The following is a 24,599-nucleotide window of genomic DNA, read 5'->3' as shown; positions in this document are numbered from 1 at the left end:
GGACAGGGGCGTAGGGCGGGAGTGTGAGGGGCTGCGAGGCAGATGGCGGTGGTGCGGGGCATGGGGTAGTTGGAGGGTGTCCCCCCTTCCCTAGGAGCGGCGGGTGCTCACGCTCCTGGCTGCCCTGTCCCGTAGCAGCTGCTGGTGGCAGAAGAAAAGCGTGGCAGAGAAGTGCTGTCATCTTGCCTGTGCTCTGTGAACGGAGGTAAAAGGGATGCGATATGCAGCGCCATCTTGGTTTTCTTACTTAGTTTTTTCTACAGAAGAGATCAAATTTTTTAGCCAGTCCACTGATAATAACGTGAGACTTGGGAGCTGGCCTCACAGGTGCCGTCAGAGGTAGTAGCGACAGGATAGCAGCATCGCATTTGACAAGAAGTCCTGTATGTGAGGTGTAGGATTTAGTCTGATGGGGAGAAAGAGCCAAAACTCAGGCAAGGCAGGGTGTGATCATGTCCCCGCAGTCATCTGGAGAGGTTTTTAAGGCACAGATCCCAGCAGACCTTTCTGAGATTTGAAAAGGTTAAGTGGAAAATTCTCAACCATTTTGGCATGTGTTGTACTAAATGCAACACTTCAGCAATATTTCTCATGCTGTTTATTTCAGCAATCACTTTAAAGTCCATAAAACTGCCTGGAAAAAAACCCCACATTGATTTAAATAACTCATCTAAGTCTTGTGCATTTGTATTTTTTTTTTTGCATTGCTAAAGAAAAGTGGTTCCTTGATAATTGCCTCAAGGCTTTGACTCAGGAAATGTGTTTTTATGGTGTATTTTTTAACAAGGAGCACAGCTTTTATATGAATTTCTGTAAACACTGATACACAAGCTATTCAAATTTCAGGTTTTACCCTTAAAAAGCTGATTTAACCCTTTCTGAGAAAGGATTCTATATGCTTTTACTTGTAATTTGCCTTATGGTGTACATGAAACATACACTTCCATCAAAAAAATGAAATCCCCTCAAGTTATTTTACTGATTCACGACTATTTTCTTAAAAGCATCGGGTATAGGGGGAAAAACAAATTATTTCGAAACATACAGAGCATTTAAATCCACCTTGGTAAAAGCGTTCATGGCAGCTAGTGAATTGAACAGGTTTTTTTATTGTTTCCTCTGTGTTGCAAGAATTTAAAACTAGGAAACTGGGCCCTGCGGGGCTGGCTGGGCGAGCCCCGCCCACTCCAGAACTACAAGTCCCAGCAGGACCCGCGCTGTGGTGGCTGCGCGCGGTGGGAGCCTGGCGGGAAGCTGCCATGGAGGAGAAGCTTTGGCGGGTAACGGTGGGGCCGGCTTGGGGCATGGGTCTGCCGGTGCGGGGTTTGAGGAGGTGGCCAAATCCTGGGGACGTCCTAGGCCGGTCCTCGGCGCCCCTCACCCGTGCGGGAGGTTCCTTCCTTCTTTCCTGCCGGCCCAGGGCCTAGCGGAGGGGAGCCGGGCGGGTGCTGTGGAAGGTACCGGTGCGGAGCCAGCCCCGGTGCGTTATCGGAGCCGTCGTCCGTCTCTCGGTCCTTCCGTTCGAGGCACCCGAGTGGTAGCGCTGGGGGTTGTGCTGGGGCCTGCCCATTGTCGCTCCGCTTCTCTGGCGCTCGGGCGTGCGCGGTTTACGGGTATAAGCGAACCCGTGGCGTTTTCTTGCCCTTTTGAGGGTAGGGGGACGGGCGAGACGTGGTCGCCGATGGGTTTTGCAGTCTCTGTTCGCTCGCTTCATCCTCTGCTACCTACTAGATAACACCCTGAGCTTCCTGACTTTGAAGTATCAGCTCACAGCCGGTTTAAGATGCCAGCTTATAAAGACCTTGGGCACCTGCAGTTCTTGAGTTTCAAGTCTTTCTTACTGGAGAGAGTGGCAGAAAGGTGTATTTCACGCTATGTTTGTGAACTTGATTTTCCTTAAGTATTAGGGTTTTCATCTACAAGTAATTAGTGCTGTTTGTTTCCAAGGGATTGATGATTTTCTCCCCAGCGTAGTTCAGGGTGATGTTTGCTGTTTGCAGTGTACATAAGCCAAGATGTTGGTATGGTAGAAGCATAAAGAAGGACATTCTAGAAAGAAGCGTCTTTTGAAGTTATAAGGTTGGGTCCTTTTCCGTCAGGTTGCTTGGATAGCCTTAGACAAGAATTTGTTACATCACTATTGAACTTCCATGTGTTCAGTTATCAGTTATGATCTAATCTTTCAGTGCCACCATAGACCACCATGTTGATCTCTTCAATTTCTGATCTCCCTTTCAGTGGGAGAAATTGTACTCTGCAGGACTTGGGCCTGCACACTCTAGTAACTCTTTGTTCCCTGTGAACCCATAGAGACTATTTCCAATGATCACGGTTTGGGCAGTTTTATCCCATGCTGCTTTAATGCATTTTTTTACCAGCTGCCTAAATACCCATTTAACATCTCTTGAATCATTAGTGTGTCTGTAGCAAATGAGTCATGCAAATAAAAAGACAAAAATTTATCACCTGGAGATAAGCAAGTGTCCAGAGAAATGAAGGAGACTAAAAGCAAAATGGTTTTCTAAACTTAAGAGGGTGTTTCAAAAAGAGACAAAGGAAGCTATCTTCCCTTTTTCTGCCTGCGTTTTAAACTGATGTAGTAGGAGGGGTTTTTTTCAGGAATGTAGATGTTTTGGGTTTGTGTGGTAAGGTTTTGGTAAGGGGGATTGCAGGGTGGCTTCTGTGAGAAGCTGCTAGAAGCTTCCCCCATGTCCAACAGAGCCAATGCCAGCCGGCTCCAAGACAGACCCACTGCTGGCCAAGGCCGAGCCCATCAGTGACAGTGGTAGTGCCTCTGGGATAACAGAGCTAAGAAGGAAAAAAAAAAAAGGAGCAACAGCTTTTGCAGCCAGAGGGAGGAGTGAGCAGACGTGGCAAACTCTGCAGACACCCAGGTCAGTGCAGGAGGAGGTGCTCCAGGTGCCGGAGCAGAGATCCCCCTGCAGCCTGTGGTGAAGACCATGGTGAAGCAGGCTGTCCCCCTGCAGCCCATGGAGGAAGGATGGTGGGGAGCAGAGATTCCACCTGCAGTCCATGGAGGACCCCACGCTGGAGCAGGTGGAGGCACCTGAAGGAGGCTGTGACCCTGTGGGAAGCCCACACTGGAGCAGGCTCCTGGCAGGACCTGTGGCCCCGTGCAGAGAGGAGCCCACAGCAGAGCAGGTTTGCTGGCAGGACTTGTGACCTTGTGGGAGGGATGCACATTGGAGCAGTTGGTGAAGAACTGCAGCCCATGGGAAGGACTCAGGTTGGAGAAGATGGTGGAGGACTGGAGCAGGGGCAGAGAGTGAGGAGTCCTCCCCCTGAGGAGGAAGAAGCGGCAGAGACACCATGTCAGGAACTGACCACAACCCCCATTCCCCATCCCCCTGTGCCACTGGGGGGGCGGAGGGAGAGAAATTGGGAATGAAGTTGGGCCTGGGAAGAAGGGAGGGGTATGGGGAGGTGTTTTGAGATTTGGTTTTATTTCTCATTGCTCTACTCTGATTTGCTCAGTAATAAATTAGATGATTTTTTTCTAAGTTGAGTCTGTTTTGCCTGTGATGGGAATTGGTGAGGCATCTTTCCCTGTCCTTATCTTGACCCAGGAGCCTTTCATTATATTTTCTCTCCCATGTCCAGCTGAGGAGGGCAGTGATAGAGCGGCTCTGGGAGGCACCTAGCCTCCAGCCTGGGTCAACCCACTACAGTAGAGCTTTCAGCATTTCAAATTTCTCACATCTATCAGCTATTTCCTGTTGTTTCACTTGACTGTTTACTTTTTCCCCCCTTCTTTGGCAGGTTACTTTATGGTTAAAGAAAATATATGGTAATGAGCCTATTCCACAGTATGAAGTGAATGCAAGGACTGTTGATATCTTGCATGACCTTGCAGAATTCAATGAAGCCAGAGACAGGGATGTTTCTTTGCTGATAGAGTACATGAAACAGAAGGAAGCAGAATATGAGGCAGAAGGTGAGTTTGAAGCTCTACTTAGTTCTATCAAAGTTAGTTTTTCTTAGTGACCCTGAAGATTGTCTTTGTTAAAATCTTAAAATATATATAATTAGAATGAACTCAGTTTTTGTTCTGGTACAGCTTTTACTATGATGCATCCCATGCCTTCCTTTCAACAAAATGTACGCTGACATAAGGTTGGTCAAGGGCAATTTTTTAAGCCATCTTGAGTAGGCCATGAATATGGACAAGCAGATTAATTGCTAAAACCTCCTAGCCTGCTGGGCTGAGCAGCACAGTATTGAACTATTGGCTGGATAGACAGGGAGCCACCCCTACAGCTGATTTAAGAGTCTGAGCTGATGCTAATCCACTGTTAAGGAAAATGCTTGACGAATCTGAAACAACAGTGAGCTGATTTAAGTTGTGCCTGAGCTGTCTAAACTAAGTGTTTGATAATGTGGGGTGGTTTGGTTTTTGGTTTGTTTGTTTGTTTGTTTGTTTTTTTGAGCAAGTGAGTGGTTCAGGGGACCATAATAGATTTTAACACACATGTTAAAAGAGTGAGTCCTATCTAGGCCTTAAAAGGACAGTAATATAAAAAAAAGTTACTATTTTGGGTTGTATTTGTTTTCCAGCTAACTATCTAGCAGGCCTTCTCACAGAAAGCCTGGATCTGTCCGAATCCAGCCTGTCCAAGGAAGGCATCAGATACCTCAATGTCCTAGTAGACACTGCAATGACACTTGAAATGAAGGACACTTCTCTTGCCAGGTAATTATTCCCACTGTGCATCAGGAGTGGTGGTCTGTGCTGTTTCCCTCTGTTTTTTCAATTCAACAGTTTCAAACTTGACTTTCACACCAGGAATCTTACTTGTCCAGCTTTTTTTGCACCACTTTGGCACCTTTGGAGGACACAGGCACTGAGCACAAAGCTCTAACTCTTGATTATCCCAGCAAAGGAAGTCTCTGAAGCCTGAGAGGGGTCTTGGCCGCAATTAAATCCCCCTTTTTTTTCTTTGTTTTTGTTGTTGTCAGTGGCTGCTGGATGCTGCCACTAGACTGTTGTGCCAGGTAGCATGAGCTAGAGCAGCTTTCACAATGGTTAGGTGAGGGCTGGGGAACTGCCTTTCATTTTCAGCTCCTCTTTCTTCCCTCTCTTACCTGGCCTCAGTTAGTGTAAGGAGATTTCCTTAGCTTAGCCACAGAGAAATGGCAGCTGATAGTCTGGTCTTCTTGGGCCTGTCTCTCTAGCCGGGCCTTGAGTCATAACACTGCAGATTTGTGCTAAGCACTGGCAGTAAGGAAGGACCAAAATCTGCTTTGGAATCCAATTTTTGTATGATATTCAGGAGCTTGGATCTTACAGCTCTTTTCCTGAGCTGGCGGGGCAAGCCGCTTTGAACCATTTGGGAAGAGGAAGAGACTGAAATACTGCTGGGCATGTCTTGGGAATGTGTGTTTTCAGGGACTGAATAAAATTTCTTTCACAGGCAATTAGGCAAGGCAGGAGTGGAGCATCTGATCATGTCAAACCCAGTGGTTATATTCACTAGAGTGCCAGGTCTTGTTCACTTCCTCCTACTGAGGTTGCTGGGCCGTTTCCCCTTCCAGATGAAATTTTTGTTAGTTAAGGGAAGCAAATACCCTCAGTGGCTTATGTTACTTTCCTTCTCTAAAACAACTGGCAGTTATCTGATGTATCATAATACAAGAACAAAATAAAAGTCACTTGTGGAAAGTGGAGAAAATAATAATGCAGAGTTTCAGATGAGCTGACTCCTGAGCATTCCATTGAATTTCTTTCTACCAGCTGCTTCTGTGCCATCGATGATCTGACTTCGGAGCTGTATGCAGCAGAATCAGAAAACAGAGAAATTAAACTGGAATCAAGCAAGATTAAGGAAAAACTAACTGCAGTGCTGATGCTGGAAAAAAAGTTAGCAGCGTGAGTAATGTGTGAGAAAAAGGAAGGATATAAGCAATACTGCTGATCTCTGCAGTGTGGAACATTGGTTATGATAACAAGGATAACTGAATTTTCAGGGCTTTGACACGTTTCTAATTCACAATATTTGGAAATATCTATCAAAAGCTGCGTGCAATGGACACATTCAGTAATCAAAAGAGATTTGGGGTACTATCGAACCTGTTATTTTAAATCAAAAATTATCTACAAGCAGTTTTCAGATAGGGGCTGGCATCTTCCACCATTTGCCTTTGTCTGAGGTTGAAGGCAAACCTGATTTTCTTACTACATTTAGCGTGGGCTCTGTAGTTGGAATGAAGGAGTCTGGCAAAACAAAAACTCTTCCCAGGTAAGAATTTCCTTTAACCACTGTGTGGGAGACTTAATAATAATGGGCATCAAGTCCATTCCCTAGAGGATGTAGTTTGAAGTGCTTTGACAGCATAGCAGCAATCCCCCCTGCCTTGAGTGGGGATTGGCCCAGATGATCCCCACAGCCCCATTCCAGTCTAATTATTTTCTGGTTTTTGTCTTAAACTAGTAATCATGGTGCTGCTTGCAGGTCTGGTATCTTTGCTACATGCTTTATGCAGGTTTGCCATGACCTCTGTCTGTGATCTTAAGTTTAGCTTGTGTAACAGGTCTCTAGCAGAATTAGGGAATTATGTAGAAGCCTATTACTCTTTGCTTTTACACGGACGGCTTTCCCCTTGGTGTTTGGTTTCATTTTTTCCTGCTCTTTGGGAGTCTGGATGTAACAGCTGTGGGTGTTTCCACTGGGAAATCTCACAGGGAAATGCAACTTTTTCTCCCTTCTCTCCCTTCTGGTATTGGTTGTATTACAGCGTTTAGCTTGAGCATAGATAATGAAGCAGTATTTGTATACTGGTATCTCTTTGAATGTAAAAGTTTGTTTCTTTTTGTATTTTTTTTTAAGGGATCTTAAAAAAACAGAGGTATTTCTGGAAATAGAGAATGCTAAAGCTGACAGCCGATCCAAGAACTTGGAGTTCCTGAAAAATAAATCTGAGGATTTCAAAAACAGGATCAAGGCTGCTGAGGTAAATGGAAGCAATTTTCTAACAAGATGTTGTGGCAGGATGGCCGAGTCATGGTTGGTCGGGCCCAACATTGTAGTTAGAGAGACATCCATGGAGCTTCCTAAATCCCAGGACTGAGGACTCTTGGGCTAACAGGACAACATGTTACTGCACTCCCGTTGTTCCTGCTATATTTGTGGTCTCTCCCCAGGACATCCTATGATAAAAGCAAGGATACTTTCTCTTCTTTCACCGAGAACTGTATTAGCTCGGAGTACGTTGTGCTTATTGTGAGGTATTGTCATGTAAGAGTATACAGACAACTCCCAGTAGAGCAGCTGATTCACTGAGGTAAATTGTGTGTCAAAATTCTGAATATAGCCTTTTTTTTTAATTAATGAATGATTTAACACAGAAGGCAGAAGTTGTACTGTCTTGTCCTTCACCTTTCCTATGTGATGAAGGACGTGTGAATGCGCGCTTGGATATTGTCCGATACCTTGACAAAAATGAGATGGAAAATGTTGTATTAGAGTTGATAACATTTTACTGAGAAGCCTCTTCCAAGCCTTGCTATGTGCTCATCGCCCAGTAGTTTTCTGGAAAGACTTGTTATTCTTGATGTAAACTTTACTAGCAACTGCTTTTGTATACCAGCTATAGCTGTGGTTCAAATAGCACACGTTCCTGTTGTGGACAAACTGCGTTGTTGTTTGCCTGTTTAGATCAAAACTCAAGGAAATGGTAAAATCTTTCTCCTCTCTGTTTTATATTTTTGTGGTCAGTTGTGAATGAGCTCTTTCCTGTCTGTAGGACCAGCTTGCTGCCATGGCATTGGACCAGTCGCTGACACATGAGTCGCTTGTGAGCCTGTCTGAGGTGGGTCTTTTGGTACAAGATGGATGTTTCGACAGTGGTACAGACCAGGCTTGCTTGTTGGATGGTTTCAGGAAATGTAGTTTGCTATTTGGTTACCCGAACAAATATTCGTGGTAAAAAGAAACACCAATAAAAATCATGTAGATGGATACCTCTGAACTGGGGTGTGTTGGATGGGTTTGTCTCTCCTAGAAACTGAGAAGCAGCTGTGGATGCTGAAGTGGTACCTTTTAATCAGAGTTGAATGTGGGCTTGTGTTGGACTAGGGGGAAAAAGCTTTCCTTCTGGACTGATTGAGGGGAACAATTTGAATCTTTATTTTTGCTGCCTTTTGTTTTTCCCTCTCATCTCTTTCTGCCTCTGTGATTAGGAATATACCCTACTAGAGAATTTCTGTGGAATAAATTCCCTGCCACTGAAAGAAAATTGGCAGCCTGTGATTTGCCTCGTTTTTGCAATCCATATTGTAAACAGCGTGGCTGTTCGGTGGGCTATATGGCTGCCTGTGGATTGCAATTACTAGATAGAATGACCCAGGTGATTTCTTCTAGTTTGTGTGAAATAAACATGCTTTCAAGCACTTCTGAGCAAGGGGAGGACATAGAGGGAAGCCCGAATTCTGAACCACTGTGTGCTTTTTTTTTTCTTGTGTCTTTAAATATAACATTTTTTTGCTGTATTATAAGCTCAGCAGGATGATTTATTAAAGGAAAAAGTACATTTCTTGAGTTACTAGCTATAGATTCTCCAGCTTTGTGCTGAAGCATTTGTACTCAGTAACATGTATTTGTGGTCTGTCTGCACTCACCACTCTTCAGTTTTATTTGCTGTTACTCTAATGAGAACTTAATTTTTCTCCCCACTTCTTTTGCTAGCTTTTCCTGTGTATTAGTTGGGTTGAACAATGAAAGTAGGTTTCCTGATTTTTATGTTGTCGTTCTCCTGAGCCAGCGCTGGGTGGCAATGTTTACATTGCACAGTGTTTCAGGAGAGTACTAACCCAAAATCATTTCTGTTGGAACATTACATACAAAAAGTCATAGGCAATTTTCTTGACTTGTCACCTTCTAGAATCTGAGAATAAAGGCAGGTTTGACTCCCTGACGTTTCTCTTACCTGCTTTGCCAAGAGCTCGGTGAACTGGGCAGTGCAAATGACTTCATCTTTGGAGTACTTTTTTTTTCTTTGATTATTTGAAAAGAGTTGAGGAGTGTGGAAGGTGCTCAACTTTCATCCCCAAAGAGAAACTATTTCCCCTTGTTAACAAAATAAGCACAGCAGTGCAAGCGTAAGGGGAATCTCTTTGCTGCTGCATGTCCAAAATTGTTTTCACACAGAAGCTGTAGGCATGAGAATGTCTCCCCTTCCTTGGGGCTCAGTTCTCTCTCTGGCCTATAGTGAAGTCCTCTGTCTGGTGGATTCTCATTTGAAATCCTCTTTCCTTTCAGGGAGACGAGATCAGGCAGTTATACAATAAGAAGAGACATCTGAAGATGTCTCCAGAATGAAGAAAAATTATACCTCTGTAAAATTTGAACTGGGTTTGACTGATAACTGAATGCATAGCAGATCTTTGATGTGTTTTAAGAAGAATCATGAAAGCTCTCACCAATGTCTGAGTTCTGAAATGCTGTAGATAATTGTGGATCTATTTCATTGATATACACCACTTCAAGTAACACTGTAGAACATAATCTCCCTTGCTTTCTTCACAGAAACTGGCTGAACAGCAGGAAGAAATTGTGGTTTTGAAGAAGAAACTGGAATTCTACCTAGATTTACCTCCTGTAATTATTTTTTCCACTGTTCTATTGCATTTGCCATCAGATTAATTTTAATGGACTTCAGAATGAAAAGGATATTGTTGTGATGGTTTCAATGGACCGGTAGATGTCCTACAGGTCTGTTAATGGTGTAAACAGAAAACTTTACTTAAAACAGAAGGCTATCTATTTATTAATCAAAGCCAAGAAATTGAGTATGCTTACCAGGCAAATTTGTTCTAACAAAATGCGCAGACTTGCTGGGTGAGCTCAGTATCAAGGTGAATTAGCAAAAATTAGACAAAGAAATGTGGAATCATAAAATGGTTTGGGTTGGAAGGGACCTCAAAGCCCATCTAGTTCCAACCCCCCTGCCATGGGCAGGGACACCCTCCACTAGACCAGGTTGCCCAAAGCCCCATCCAACCTGGCCTTGAACAGTGCCAGGGAGCCAGGGGCAGCCACAGCTGCTCTGGGCAACCTGTGCCAGGGCCTCACCACCCTCCCAGGGAAGAATTTCTTCCTTATGTCCAATCTAAATCTACCCTCTTTTAGCTTAAACCCATTACCCCTTGTCCTGTCACTACACTACTTTGTAAACAGTCCCTCTCCAGCTTTCCTGTAGCCCCTTCAGGTACTGGAAGGTGCTCTAAGGTCTCCCCGCAGCCTTCTCTTCTCGAGGCTGAACAATCCCAACTCTCTCAGCCTGTCCTCGTAGCAGAGGTGCCCCAGCCCTCTGATCAGCTTCGTGGCCTCCTCTGGACTCTCTCTAACAGCTCCATGTCTTTCTTGTCCTGGGTACCCCAGAGCTGGACACTCGGGGTGGGGGGAGACTCATGAAAGCAGAGTAGAGAGGAAGAATCAGCTTAGTATAACTTTTTTTATGTTTACCAATATATTAGCTACATATCAGCTGTCATCAGACTGTTGATATGGTGGACACAGCACATTGTGCAGAGGTTGGAGCTCTGAGCAAGATTTTAACAATTAGGAAGAAATAGCCAAATGTAGGTGGTGTCCCCAAAAAAAGTACTATGGCTTGTGTGAGTACTGGCTGCTCCGTCTTTTTTTTTTTTTATTTCCCTTGAGGGTGCTGGGTACTGAGCTCTCTCTGAAAACACAGGCTTCTCATTTAGGTGACTAAATTGCGGTTTTGAAAGCCCATGTCTGTGTATCTTTCATTTTATATTTTGGCTATTGCCACTACTGCTTACTGTGCTAGAAGTTACTATCAGACTGCTGTGGGAAGTGTCTTTTATAAAAAAGATTTTACTCTAAAATTAGAATGCTAGTTACAAAAGACTGTTTCAGATAAGGGTGATTTTGACAACCTCATAGTGGTTTAAAGAAATCATGTGTAAACAAGGCTTTAGTCATGAAACAGGCAGCCTTGGTTTTGTGTGATGCCTGTACATTCCCACCTGTGATATTTGGGATTACTAAACCCAAATATTTCCAGTCTCCTTTAGAAGATTGCCATTGCTTTTACAGATAAGTATTAAGGACTTTTCTCTTTGTCACTCAAGGGAGAAGTAGCAAAAACTGGAGTGTGAATAGTTGAATGGGTTTTGGTTTTATTCAATACAACTGTGACTGTCTAGTTTATAGTTTTGTATTTGAGTTACCTGATACAGCCTCTGTTAGGTCCTCATCTGAGCACCCCACAGCCTTTAACAGACCTAACCTCAGACATCTCTGTCTAAGAGGTAAAAAAGATTTATTCCACTTCTTTATAAATGGGGCACAGAGGTCCAGAGAAAGAGATTTGTCCAAAATAACATCAAAACTCTGATGAATCATGGCTTTTGTATTATGAACCAGGGTCCTGTCTGCTGGGCCACACTTCCCTCTTCACCTCCATAGCCCCTCCATTGCATTCCTGCCTCTCAACGCATCTCGTGTGTACAGCTACTGCTGTCTCTCCTTAGAAGAAAAGGATGAAGAGAGAGGGTGGGATTGCTTCTCTTTTAAGTCTGTCTTACTCCAAGAGGCAGCTGCCTCCTTTCCTCAAGCAAAACAGGGTGTTCAAATTGGATTAGGTTCTCCAATCCCCTCCTCCCTCCCATTTTGCTGTCGGTGGAGATGGGGAGAGCTCTGATGCCTCGCTTCTGGTCCAGGCAGAAGGAGGGAGGAAGGTTTATACTCACAAGCTTATTGTGCTTTGGAAAATTTGTACATGGGTATGTTTAAAAAACAGTTCCTCAACTGGTAGGTTTGGGAAACTGCTAAAAATGGGAAATTTTTTTTTTTTTTTTTTTAGACTTTAGGTCATACCAGCCTTTTGAAAAAAATGCTGACTGCCCAAACCAAACTGCTACTAAGCTTTTAATGTCTGTACTTTTTGCATGTGAAGGGTGTACGCAAAACTGATTTCGTTATCCCTGAATTCCCCTGAGGCTCTTTCAATGATGCAGGGACTCTGTGTTTCCAGCTAAAATACTGATTTTTGTGCTATTTTCTCTCATTAGAATCTTTCCCTTGCACAAGTGAAGATTGAAGAAGTAAAAAGAGAACTGGTAAGTTGGGTTTTTATATATTTCAGAGATGTAAATGAGTGCTGTCGTTCCAAAACAAGCTATATGTATTAATTGGTTGTGGATTTATCTACCTCAGATTGTAGCCTTAATGATCTCTCGAGGGAAATTTTGCCCTGGTAAGCCAGAAGCTGTGCATATTGGTAGGAGGAGCTGGTGGAAGAATGATACCTAAGCTACAAAGGCAGTTGGGCATAATGGTATCAGTGGGATTAGGTATCTATATCCCTCTGGATTTTGTCTGCTTCACCTGTTATAATGTTTATTCACTCAGCTGCATCGCAGCTTCTTGGTCTCACAGTCTTCCTTGCTGCTTCTGAACTCTGATGATGCAAGGGCCCATGTTTTAACAGCTGCCTTGTAGCCTGCAATGGGGACCTTCCCCTTTAAAACATAATGCCCATTTAATGGTGTAATCTGCAGGTATGGTTGTTGGGAAACATTCATATAAAGCTGTTTGGGAAGTTCATATGTAGCTTTCCTGAGTGAGCTGGGCCACATGTGAGCATAAAACCTGTCTTGATTTGTTCGGGCTGCTGTCTGCTTGCTCATAGATAAAGCACAAGGTATTTGGTGATAAGCTTTAAAGCTGTGATCAAAAATCACAGCCATTTGAGAGTATTTTGTACATTTTCAGATGAGACTGCTCAGGTTGGTATTTCTGAGTCCTGGTTTTCTCTCCTGCTATAGAATACCTTGGAGGAAGAGCTCTCAAAGGAGGTCAGTTCACTGACTTTTGAGATGTAGAGGCCCAGCAAACTCCAGTTCACCTGAAGTGACCTGCATGGAAGAAGATTTCCCTTCTATTTATTGGCACTACTAAAACACTTTGGAATTCTTACCGTACTTCTGCAGCTTTCTGCTTCACTCTTCCTGTTGGATGGCACGCTTGTGACCTGCCAGCCAGCACGCTCATTTTTAGTGGCTTATGTAGCCTTGCATTTGTAAACTTCACCTATTTTTCATAAAGTAACTCCCAAACTTTTTTCTTTATCAGTTCTTTTTCTATATGTGATACAGACCTGTAACTGCCCTCCAGATAGCACCTTCACCAGGAGATGTCCCTGTCAAGATTTGATTGGCCATTACTATTTAGAATTGAACTGATCAGGAAGCCTGGTTTTCTTTTTGCCTGGATTGTGCTTTTTCCTGGAGTCCTCTCTTTGGTGGTGCATGTACGGTGATGACACACTCTTTACATTTACTAGTTCATTGGCTTTTGCTCCCTTGTTTTGTTTTCTCCTGTCACTTCAGGATTGGGGACACGTAATTTTTTTTTTCCATTCATAGCATGTCTGATGTTTACTGAGTTTGTGAAGATGATTCTAGACTCGTGCCGGGAGTGCATCTCAGTTTCAGCGTTTTCTTTAAACAGAAGTGAACAGTTAAATTTCTCCTTAATGTCTTCAGCAGGGATTTGATATGTTAATCAGTGAATGATGTTCATCCTTATAAATAGACTTAAGCAAATGAAAGTAGATAATAGCTTTATGGATAGTAAAGTCATAGCTTTAAAAACAACGGCTTTAAAGTAAGACCTTTCTAGGTCTGAAAATGCACAAATTTATTCACAGAACCACTGTGGGATGTGATTGTTTTGAAGCTAAATTGTCCTTTCCAATTCTACCTCAAATATCATCTTCCAAAAGAGTTCACAGAGCCCCTCTCTTATTTCCATGCCACCATCATAGCAGCCTTAAACACCCCAGCTTTTAAAAGTTGTTTTGTACTAAAGCCAAAAATCTGAAAATTCCCCGTGGATGGGGGAAAATCAAAATCTAGAAATAGTGGCAGCACCTAGTATCCCTGAATTCCCCCTTTGTACTGGGCAGTGTCCTGACAAATAGCAGCGGTGCTCTCATGACAATTTGTAGCTACATCTGTTTGCAATTAGAGTTGCAAAAGATAACGGTAATGATATAGCATGGTGTGCCTGTCCCCAGGAGCTGTTACTTAACTGTGGAAATTGATTTTGCTGATGTGCAGGAAGAGAGATTGTTTCTAATGCTTCATGTCCTCCCTTCAAGCAACAGGATCATGAGATCTGTATCTGATCATGCTTAGGGCGTAGCTCTGATTTCTAAGCTGCAAGCTCAGAGTGACACTGGTGTTGGTGAAGTGCCACAGCCCTTTGTGACCTTCATCTTGTTTTTTTCACTGCAAAAATGAATGACCTCAGAGGTAACTGGTGTGAAATCCAGAGCAGGTGTAGTAGTGCAAGGATGACTGCAAATACAGCTACTGCTTATTAAAAAAAAAAAAAAAAAACAACCCAACCCAGAACAACAAAAAAGGAACACCAAACACCAAAAGAAGGTAAGGGAGCAGTCTTTGAACGTGGAAAGAGCAAGAGCATAATCTGATCTTTCCTGCTGTGGAAGAGGAAAGCATTCATAGTCTTGAAAGGCATCAGAACATTGCTGGGTAGACACCAGAGAGAGAATGATTTAATAAGAAAGCCATTGTAAGGCACTAGAGGTCATGGCCTGCCAATTAAGGAATCTTAATCACTGGAGGCTTATTTTAAAAGCAGATCAGAAATGCTTTGCTTAAGTGTTTATAATGCGGGGCAGCATTGATCGTGCTTTGGGATAGGAAGATGGATTAGATGAGGGCTTGAGGATGCTACCAGCCCTGCTTTTCAACAAGAGTCTCAAGACTTACTCAGCACTAGATGAAGGCTTTTTATTGTGCATGTGTAACCATGACTCAAGGCTCGGGAGGATTTCCTGGGGCTGTGGCACTCCCTGAACACCACTTCATCACTGCACCAGTTGTGAAACCTGGGGAGGTTCTCCCCCTGCGCCTGCAGGGCAGCTGCACCCCTTGGCACGTGCTGCATCCCATTCATTGGCAAAGAGCCTGAACACAGACAGCAGCAGGGCCAGGCTCCCACTTGAGCTGTCCAAAGGTTGCATGCGTTGACTCTAAGTGTTGGAAACACAGGAAAAAAGTACTCAGCAGCTGCCTTTGACCCTTGTGCCACAGCTGAGCCATCTGCGAGCACATGCAACGTAAATCAGAGGCCAGTTGTTCGGTCCGACAGTTCAGCTTTTGATAGAAATGGGGAAAGTTAAATAAATGAGACTTAAGCAGCCAGATTGCTCAGCTCTTCAGTTACATGTCTGCATGGGCAGAGTGCCTTGTAGGGCAAGTGGAGGTGTCCTTCCTCGCTGTTGGTGTTCTGGGGTGGTCCAGCTCTTCTGCCACAGGGATACCTCACAGAGGTCCTGTGGAGACATGAGCATGCCAGCCCAAGTGCTTAGCTGAGAAAATGTTTGATTTTGGACTCCACCCTCTGCCCTGGCAGCTGTTGAGTGTTTCCAGGGAGGTCACAGCGGGTGGTGAGGAGCTGTGTGGCAGCCTGGAGGGAGGCTGCCAGCTGGACCCCTCGACTGTGGTATAATATGAAATAATCACCCAACTGAGAATGACATGAATGCCTGGAGAGGTCTCTGCTGCTTCCAGATTATATCAACTGCTCCACTCTGAAGTCCCAGCTTGAATTTTGGAGGCACCTGTCCATTAACACCTGCAAGCTGAGAGCAGTTGTGTTTGCTGGGAGCTTTGCCTGGGGCTCTGGGGCAGCTGCCTGCAGTGTGGGACGATGTAGGGCTGGAGCTGGAGCCAGGCGGAGCTGCAGACCTCTCAGTTCTATGCACAAAGTGCAAAAGATGTGTATGCTTTATCACTGTGCGTTCAATTCCTCCTCCTGGAAAATGTGAGTATCTAAATTCCACCTGGGGGGAAAAAAAAGGAATTAAAATTATGCACTAGATGTGAAAAACAGTGGTCAGCCTCAAGTTGTAAACTTGTATACCTTTTACCACAAAGTGACATGCTGTTCTTATCAGGCCAATATGCAAATTAATAATTGCTTTAGGAAAAAATATAAATAGAATTCGTCCCCAAATTAGCTAGGGGATAGGGATTTACTTAAAACATCTAGGTACTAAAACCAGAATAATAAAAATAAAATCCTAGAGAAATACAAAATATGTGGGGCAACATTGAGGCCACCGAGCTGAAATATGTATTTACTCAACATGCGTTGGATCAAAAGATGTGGATGGAGTCTTGGATAAATTTTTCAGCTAGTACTACAGAAATACTTTATCTGTTGCAAACATTTCATTGCGGTTGCTTTTCAATCTTCCTTTGCAAGTATTCAAATTTTTTTCATTCATCTCAATCCTGTAGTAGATATAGAATATTAATATGTGACTTTGTAATTAAATACATTTTTAAAAAAAAATCTTAGTTTCGGGATTTATTTAAGAAGTGAGGTGGTTGCATTTTGTACCGTCTCCAGTAAAACACTCCACATATTCTTTTTATACTTAATTCTGTTTTGGGTACTTATCACATTTTTTGCTTATATGTCAAATTGTAAGTATACTTAAGATTTTTTAAATTACATCTAGTACTGAATAAGTTTTACAGGTCAGAAAGTTTTCCTATTTCTGAGCTATTCTTTCAATTTTTAAATTACAGCATCAGAAGTGAAACAATACTAAGTCTGGTCCATGCAGCTTTGGACACTGCAGGAAATCCTTCAGTTTGTCTCTGAGTACACAGTTGCTGCTAGTAACTTCAAGTAGCTTTTGAAACATTTTTCTTTTTCTTATACACTTACTTCATTAAGAAAAAATAATAAATCTGTACCAGGCTGGAAGGATTTCTGTTTCTCCAATTCAGAAATACTTCCTCTGAAAAAACAAAACAAAAAAACCCAACACCAAGTGAGTAAGCAGAGCCTTAACCAGTAAGTGTGTGTTTAAAGTAAAACTTGCAGTTCCTTCTCTCTTCACTGGGTATCACCTACGTGGGAGGATGCCACGCTGCCTCCATCTGCCTTGAAGCCATTCAGTAATTCACCATCCTTCCTGAACCATCTCATCTCCAGTACAAAAAAACAACCAATAACTCCAAAACTATGACCTAATCTAATAAATGCTTCCTCTATCCCCTTGCTAAAGATGCCTTTAATGCTAATTAAAGATTAATTAGCCAATACTGGCAGGTAAAACCCAGCAGCAAGGAAAGGTTTTATCTCTCTCCCTTCCCCAGGAGACGTGGGTTGTAGCTCAGGGGTGGGTGAACCCCTTGGTGTTCCGGGCACCCTTCCCGTGGTCCCCGTTCGGCCGCCACTGGTGCCTGGGTGATTTCACGAAGGAGTGGGAGCGCAGCGAGGGGATGGCTTGGCTGGGTTTCAGTGGCACATTTGTGATTTCAGATGCTTGGCAGCCTGCAGACCAGCTTGGAAAATGGCGTTGTTTAAATGTTACTCAGAAGGTGAAGTTTCTATATATTCCTTCTGCAGAGGATGCTTAGTAATGTGCCTATGGATACTGACGTCAGGTGCATGGCGATAGGCTCTTGAAAAATCATCCTCCAAAAGGAAACTTTTGGCCTGGGAGCAGGGACGGAGGAGCCAAGAGCCATGTGAGGGAAGCCAGCCTGGAAACCCTTAGGAGGCAAAGCGCTCTCACAACCAGCTTTTACTTTGACACAGGAGCATGGCTCTGGGTCGCTCCTGCCCTCTGCTCCAAGCTGAGCTAATTTCCTCCCATTGTCTTTGGGGAAGCGCAAGTGTTGCGAAGAGGAGGTGGTGGCAGTGGCGTGAGGGTCCCCTGGAAGCTCATCCGCCCGGCCACTCCGCAGCTGAAGGAGCCTCCGCTGCTCCCTTACCCGGTGATCCTTTCTAGAGATGTCCCACCGAGGATCCCATTTCTCAACTGCATTTCTTCATGGCGGAGTTCTTATCACTTCCTCGTGGAGGTAACTAATGCTGAAATCATTTCACTCTTGGCTGAGGTGGTTGAAGAGTGATAAAACGGAGCCAAAGGAGCCTAGCAGAGGCGCTGGGCTGTACTCCCTAAATTCCTGGACACCACCTCTTGCCTTTCCTCCTCCCTTCCTAATCTTTCAGCCTATCTCCCTGAACATTCAGAATGATTCCCCTGGTATTTCTCCTAATCTGGCATTTAAAATCTCAGGCAATAAAGCTTTCACCACTTCCCTTAGGGAGACAATTTTCCAGCCTACAGTTCTCCATTCAAAGCCTTCCACCCCGATTCTCAGCTTAAACGTGTCTTTCCTTAATTTAACCCCATTAAAATCATTAACGTATCACCAGTCTTCTCCCTTCATGCCACTTACTTCAATCAAATATTTACAGATCATTAATGTCTCCCTGCTTAGTTTACTAATTCCGTTGTACCTATGATAGTCAGAACTCCTTTTTTTTTTAGTTTCATAATGCCTCCAGGCTGCCAATTCCTTCAGTTGCTGCTCTTTGAGCTCCTTTCCATGTATCACTCTCCTTGCAAATGCGAGGCAGATGCTTACCGCCCTCGCCTGTGTGTTTATGCTTTTCTGTACGCCGTCCAAAACTGCATTGCCTGCGCCTTGCTGCCGTGTCCTAGTGCCTGTGTAACTGTGTGCCATCCTCTGGGTGTCTTTCAGGAGCCATGCCTCCAAAGCTTATCCTTCCCTGTAAATACAGATACCGGATTATTTTCCCAGAAGTAGCCAGCCAGCTTGTGGACGTTGATTTTAGTTGGTAGGAGGGCATGGCTAGAGCCGTGTAGGAAATCAGAGCAGGTTCTGGATTAGAGCCCCCAGCAACCCCTCGCAAGGCAGGTTTTATCTTTTCCTACATACGGATTTTGTTAGCGCCCTGCTTGTTCCCTCTTATGCTGACACCGCCAGTATCGGACACGCCGACGAGGCTGGTGCTCTTGGAAAGGGAGTTTTTTACGTGTTTCGTGAGAAATACCCTGCAAAATATTATTTTAAAAGGGAATCATGAATTCCTGAATACGTAGCTCTACTTCTACCTTAATCTCTCTCTTATTCTCGTTTCTCCTCACTGTGATAAATTCTCCTATGCCTGTCTTTCTTTCCCAAATCCACGTGCGTGACTTGGGTGGTGGTGGTGGCAGATGCATACACACGTTTCTATACTATCAACCCTGTAAGTGATTCTGTGCCACGAGCGGTGGCAGTGGAGGAGCGGGATCCTCCAAGGGTGCCTCTGCTGCACCGTGCACATTTAACACATAATTTCCCAGGCGTTTGCAGGCCCTGATCAGGATTTAGGGACTACGCTGAAATGATTGCTGCCACGTTTTCAAATTGCAGAGCACTACCCACAGCGTATCCTGCAGTCGCACAGCATACACACCCCAGGGCTGCAAAGCTAAATCGTCTGATTAAGAAACATCAGAATGATGTTTAACGTATGCATTACAATGTCGCCCTAATTGCACACCGTGCTTCCCCCACCCAGCCCCCAGGTCTCCGATCTCAGGGAGCGCAGAGGCTGGGTCACCGCGATCGGCGTCGGACGGAGAACGAGCCCCGGCCGAGAGACCGGTGCTGCCGCCTTCGCCTGCGCCTCGGCACTCCTCCTCACCCGGCCCCTGTGCCCGGGGGAAGACGTTTCTTTCTTCTCGTTTCCTGGTTTCCTTCTGCTTCCTCCTCTGCCCCCCCACCCCCGTGGGTCGGCTCCAACCGCCGCGCTCGGTTTGCACACTTCTGCTTTGCCGCTGGGAAACGCAAGCAAGCGGTGTGCTGTTAGCCCGCAGCCAGGTCTCCCTCCGGGCTGATTTACCACCCGTCAGCTGCCTCAGCTTTCCCCCGTGGTGGGCGACCCACGGCTCCAGCCGCATCGGCCGCTCGCACCTCCGCCCCGGCAGCGCGGCCTGCCCCGCCGCCACGGGCACGGGCACCTCCACACGCCGCAGCCCGGCCGAGCCCGGGTGCGTCCCCTCAAGCGATGCCCCCGCTGGGCCTGGGACTGCCCCGGGGTGTCGGGAAGGGCTCTCCCGCGGCTGAAGGCGGGGAGAGGGTGTGTGCCCGTCACGGGTGGGTACGCAGCCGCGGCTGTGACGGTGTGCGATATGCCAGCCCGCCCGCCCGCCGCGCCCCGAGGGGAGGGGACGGGACGGGAGGGGAGGGAAGGGAAGGGGAGAGGAGAAGGAGGGGGCGGAGCCTGCCGGGCCCGGGCCCGCCCCCGCCCTTCGCCGCGGGGTGGCGCTGGCGGGCGCGGCGGGCGCTCTGCGCGGCGCTCGGCTGCTCCGGCGGCGGAGGGAGGAAGTGACGCCGCGCAGCGGAGCCCCGCGGCCTCCGGTGACATTCTGTGGCGTCGGGGGCGCGGAGCGGCGGCTGCGGGGGGGGCGGCTGCGGCGGCGCGGCTGAGACCCGGCTCCTCCCGGCCGCCCATGCCCCAGCTGCTGCCCCCCGGGGGGGAGGCCAGGAGGGGCCCTGCGTCGTACAGGTGAGTGGGGCCGGGGCGGCCGGGGCTGGTCCGCTGCGCGCTCCGGTGGGGCCGGGCCGCCTCGCTGCAGCTGCGGGGGCGCCGGGCGGGCGGCGGAGCCGTTGCCTGTAGCCCCGCTGTGCGCGGGCGGGAGGCGGCGGGACGCGACGCGGCGGCGGGGGGGTGGCGAGGGCCGGGTACCGGCCTCACACACACACCCCCACACACACCCCACGCTCCTTGCCCCGGGACAGGCGGTGGCGGGAGCGGGCGGCCCGGCGGTGCCCCGGAGCGGGTGGGCACGGCCCCGCGGCGCCTCGGGGCGGGGGGGGGGGAACCTGGTTGCACCAGGGCCGGGGGTGGCGGCCTTACCCGCGGCGGGCATCCTCCGCGCCGGCCCGGGGGTTTGAGGAAAAGGCGGGTGCCCGGCCGGCGGCTTTCGGCGCTGAGTGCCCCGGTGAGGGGTGACCTCCATCGCGGCCCGGACACGGTGCCTGGAACGCGGGAGTCGAGCCCCAGCCGCCGCTTTTTTTGCTGCTGGAAGCAACTCCTGGCCGCTCTGTGTTTCCTGGGACTTCTGTAATGCGTTGTGGGATCGTATTAGCAGTTCGGGGAAAAGCCCTTTGCAAAACAAGGCGTGTAACGGCTCTAGTTTTACGCTTCTCTAGTTGTTTTGCTGCTTTGTTTATCTTGGATGATGTGGGAATGTATAGTTTATGTGGGGGGGGAGAAAAAAGTTCAAGTTGTTATTTGCTTATCTAGTCTGAGTTCCCCTTGAGCTCCAAACGTCTAATGGGTTGCAGATGTGGCTTTCAGCGACATAGCTGTCCGAGGGGAGTATAAAATTTAACTGTGCTACTAGTTCTTTTTAAAAAGGAACAAGGCAGTCTGAGCAGGCTTGTAATATTTTAACTATTTCCCCAATTCCGGTATTGTAACTTTATTTGTATTGAGGTTATTGGAAAACTAGTTAAAAGGTCACTTTTTGAAAGACTTGGGGTTTGGGGTTTTTTTGAGGTTTACATTTTAGGTAGAGCTTCCACCTTTATTAAGTAGCATCTCATTGTATTTATGTCTTAGTTTGTTAATAGTGGGACAAGGCTACTTGTATTAAAGTTTGTAGGTACCTTTGTGAACTCGTAACTGCAATAACTTAGTTAACCGAGGTCTTGGTTTTAGACAGTTACACACTTTAAACCAACACAAAGTACCTAATAGCATTGCAAAGGCTGAAAAAACTTGTATGTAGAGATGCAATGGCATAAGTCAATCCTGCTTGGTATTGTGGTGGGGTTTTTTTCTCACTGGCAAGTAATTCTAGCTTTTAAAAATGAATGAGCAGTAAATCTTTGAACCCTTGAGCATCTTTTTAAAAATGCAAAATTTCTTTTAATTCCTTCTCCCCTAAAATTTTGTTTGGTTTTAAGTCTCCTCTGGTACTTGTCAAACTTAAATTTCAAATGTTTGTTTTAAAGTATCTTACATTGCTTAAATCTATTAAAAAAACGTAATGTTTGACCTTGAGGTGGAAACCTGGTATGGTGCTCTTTTGAGGTCTTCATCTTGTAGTTCTGCCCTAGTTAACACCCATAATTGCAGTTTCTGTGATATCAGAGTTGAAAGTCAGGCAGCTACAACAGCGAAGCTCCTGCACATAAGTTTGTAACAAGCTCTAAGGAGAAGAGCAAGTTGCTTGTCATGTGTTTGCTAAACCCAAACATCCCACCCCCGTATATATGTGCAATACAAAAGCGGTGAGATGAAGTACAGCGAACTCAGCTGTCCATCAGCAATTACTTTTAAGCATCATTTTCAGAGTATTTCTCACATCCAGTGATCTAGAGGAGTCTGGTGCTGGGAAAAGAAGCTCCAAGGAGGGTGGTTATGTGGCTACTAAAAACTAATAAAATACTGCTTTTGGTGTTTCTGGCATACCAGTGACACTGATGTTTAATCTGGGAGATTAGGGGGTGATGGAAGGTAGTACGTGAGTTTGGGCAGCTGGTATTTATCCTCAAGTATGAGGATAACAGTTCTGACTCATTTTTAAACACTTGAATTTTTAATTATAATGTGTCGACTATTTCTGTTTGCTCTTCAGCCTAATTGCTAGTTGGCATCATGAAGAGGTGTGATGAGAAATTCCTGAGAAATCAGGAAGAGGAAAGGACTGTGGTCTTATACGTTCAAGCATCTGATGTGCATTGCAGTACGGCCTGTGCTTGATAAGCGCACTAAGGCTGTCTGCTTGGTGGAAATTAAAGTGCACAAACAAGTTGGGAAATGAGTGGATACAGCAAACCGGGTACTGCGGAGGGAGGGGAAACGGGAAGGAACCTGAAGCCAACCACAAAGGCAGTTGAGAGCGGTCGATATGGAGTGGTCACAACACACACAAACCCAGCGCTGCTCTAACTGATAAAAGAGGTAGGAAGGATGTTTGTGTGCATTTGACAAATGGGCAGATCGTGCTGGCAGCTGACAGCGTGGAGGAGGTGGGGATTAATGAGGTAAGATAAGATTGGATGAACAAAAAGTAAATATAGAGAATCATGAGGGGCTTTGAACACTAAGCATTCAGGAGATAAGTTGGTGTAACTTGATCGGAGCAACAAGAAATAATTGCCTTGGTTGTCCTGACCCCCCATCTCCTTGCTGTGTATTTACCTTTAAAATGCAGGCTTCTTTGCTTTGCCTTGATTTTGTTCACTTTCTTTGCTATCTCTTGTATATTATTACGTCAACTCCCTGCTCCACCAAGGATATATGTGCTGTCTATGATCTGCTTGTATATCAACATCTCACTTAAAAATCTGTTAATGAGACGGGAGTCTCTACGTACCACACTGTGAAAGCGCCTGCAGACCGAGCATTAGCAACTGTCTGGTTACCCTCTGACCAAAATGTCACTGCCAGATATGTTAAAGCTTTGGAAGCTTTTCAAATGAGTAAATAGTTTCAAGCAACCTGTATTTAATTTTCTATAACATTTCAAAGTTAGTGTGTTGATGGTACTTTTTGACAGAATTGGGTCTATGGTCAATCTCAGCTTCTGTGTTTTTATCTGCAGTTGACTAAAAGACTTACAAAACTGTAAACATTGACAGAAACTGAGCAGCAGATTTAATAACACATTTACTAGATCAGAGTAAAAGATTTAAATACCATAGTTGCAAGCATATAACTCGCATCTCAAAACAAGCTCTCTGGAAAAGAAGTACCAAAACTTGAAAAGCTTTGCTGGATTGAACATTGTTGGTAGCAATGGGGAAGCAACAATGATGCAGCAGTGGGAGAGAGGAACAGGCATAGCGCTGGGAAAGAGCTCTGGGATAAAGTTTTGTGGTACAGTTCACGTCGCTATGCAGTTACAGCTCCGAGAGAACCTGAGGCTTACGTGGCAAGGAAACCACTTTTGTCTCCGTTTTCCAGTACGTGAATTGAAGTTCAGCAGAGAACTGACGCTCGTGCCTTTAACTTTAGCACCGTAACTCAGGAGCAGCTGAACTGTTACGACACCGGAATCTCTGGCAGCAAATATTATTGCAGGGAGCTTAGTATGGCTTTTTTTGTGGTGATTTGTGTGGTCTTTCTGTTATGTCTTTGTTCCAGGTTTTTAATGCATAATGCAGTTCTGAGTCTACGACTCAAGGTCTAGAATGTAACTTCTACGAATGTGCAATTCTGAGTGAAAAGAAAACTGGATGAAAGAGACTGTAAATGACAGTGTGCATATGGTGTAAATATTAGCCTCTGCAGTTGCCTTACATCTCTGAGCTAGACTGGAGTGACTGATACCTTGCCACTTAGTGTTATTGCTAAGGGTTAGAATTTAAATTTGTGGTTGCCCATTGCCACTTGTTAGTGTTCCCTCTTCACGTGTCTGATCAGCATGTGTAGAGCCTGTACGGTACAGTAATTTCTCCACGGATGTGACTTCCTTCCTTTCTGCAGTTCAGGCACGCATCGATTACTCATTCAGGACTGAAAATGAGATGCAGCTCAGTTGCTGAGGTGTTGCCGTTACACAGTTGCAGATGCATTACTGAATGCCCAGGGAGGTCAAGTAACATGCCCATGGTCGTGTGGTGAGTCACCTTTAGGTTTGGAATCATCCAACCTAATATCCCTTTTTATTTAAGAAGGTATTTAGGGGTTTGTATCAATTTGACCACGTAGTCTGTCTCTTGAATCCTCAGAAATTAATTTAAG

At 45.5% G+C, this 24,599-nt stretch overlaps 2 protein-coding genes across 6 annotated transcripts in view; both read left to right on the top strand.

Moving 5' to 3' along the window:
- Positions 1-50: 50 nt before the first annotated feature.
- On the top strand, positions 51-16,066 carry HAUS1 (HAUS augmin like complex subunit 1). Of its 4 annotated transcripts, none has more exons than XM_054809196.1 (9): positions 51-205; positions 3,781-3,955; positions 4,576-4,711; positions 5,753-5,887; positions 6,846-6,969; positions 7,762-7,827; positions 9,543-9,614; positions 12,059-12,106; positions 12,815-16,066. In XM_054809196.1, the coding sequence occupies exons 2-9, from the start codon at positions 3,922-3,924 to the stop codon at positions 12,869-12,871; spliced, it is 672 nt and encodes a 223-aa protein (XP_054665171.1). In that variant the 5' UTR covers positions 51-205; positions 3,781-3,921; the 3' UTR covers positions 12,872-16,066. The 4 variants fall into 4 exon arrangements, 3 of the variants coding, with proteins under 3 accessions (XP_054665171.1, XP_054665169.1, XP_054665170.1); XM_054809194.1 differs by lacking the exon at positions 51-205 and adding an exon at positions 997-3,162; XM_054809195.1 differs by lacking the exon at positions 51-205 and adding an exon at positions 1,104-1,280.
- A 4,148-nt stretch (positions 16,067-20,214) lies between these two features.
- The window catches only part of ARK2N (arkadia (RNF111) N-terminal like PKA signaling regulator 2N), a 44,432-nt gene continuing 40,047 nt past the window's right edge, over positions 20,215-24,599 (top strand). The window contains exon 1 of one of the 2 annotated variants that reach the window (XM_054809189.1): positions 20,215-20,408. The gene's annotated coding sequence lies outside the window, so the exon portion shown is untranslated. The remainder of the gene's footprint in view (positions 20,409-24,599) is intronic. The other variant, XM_054809188.1, reaches the window with a different exon arrangement.

This window comes from Grus americana, chromosome Z (assembly GCF_028858705.1).
Source record: "Grus americana isolate bGruAme1 chromosome Z, bGruAme1.mat, whole genome shotgun sequence".
NCBI lineage: Eukaryota > Metazoa > Chordata > Aves > Gruiformes > Gruidae > Grus > Grus americana.
Note: the sequence above shows the minus strand (reverse complement) of the source record. Positions and strands in the feature narration are given on the sequence as shown.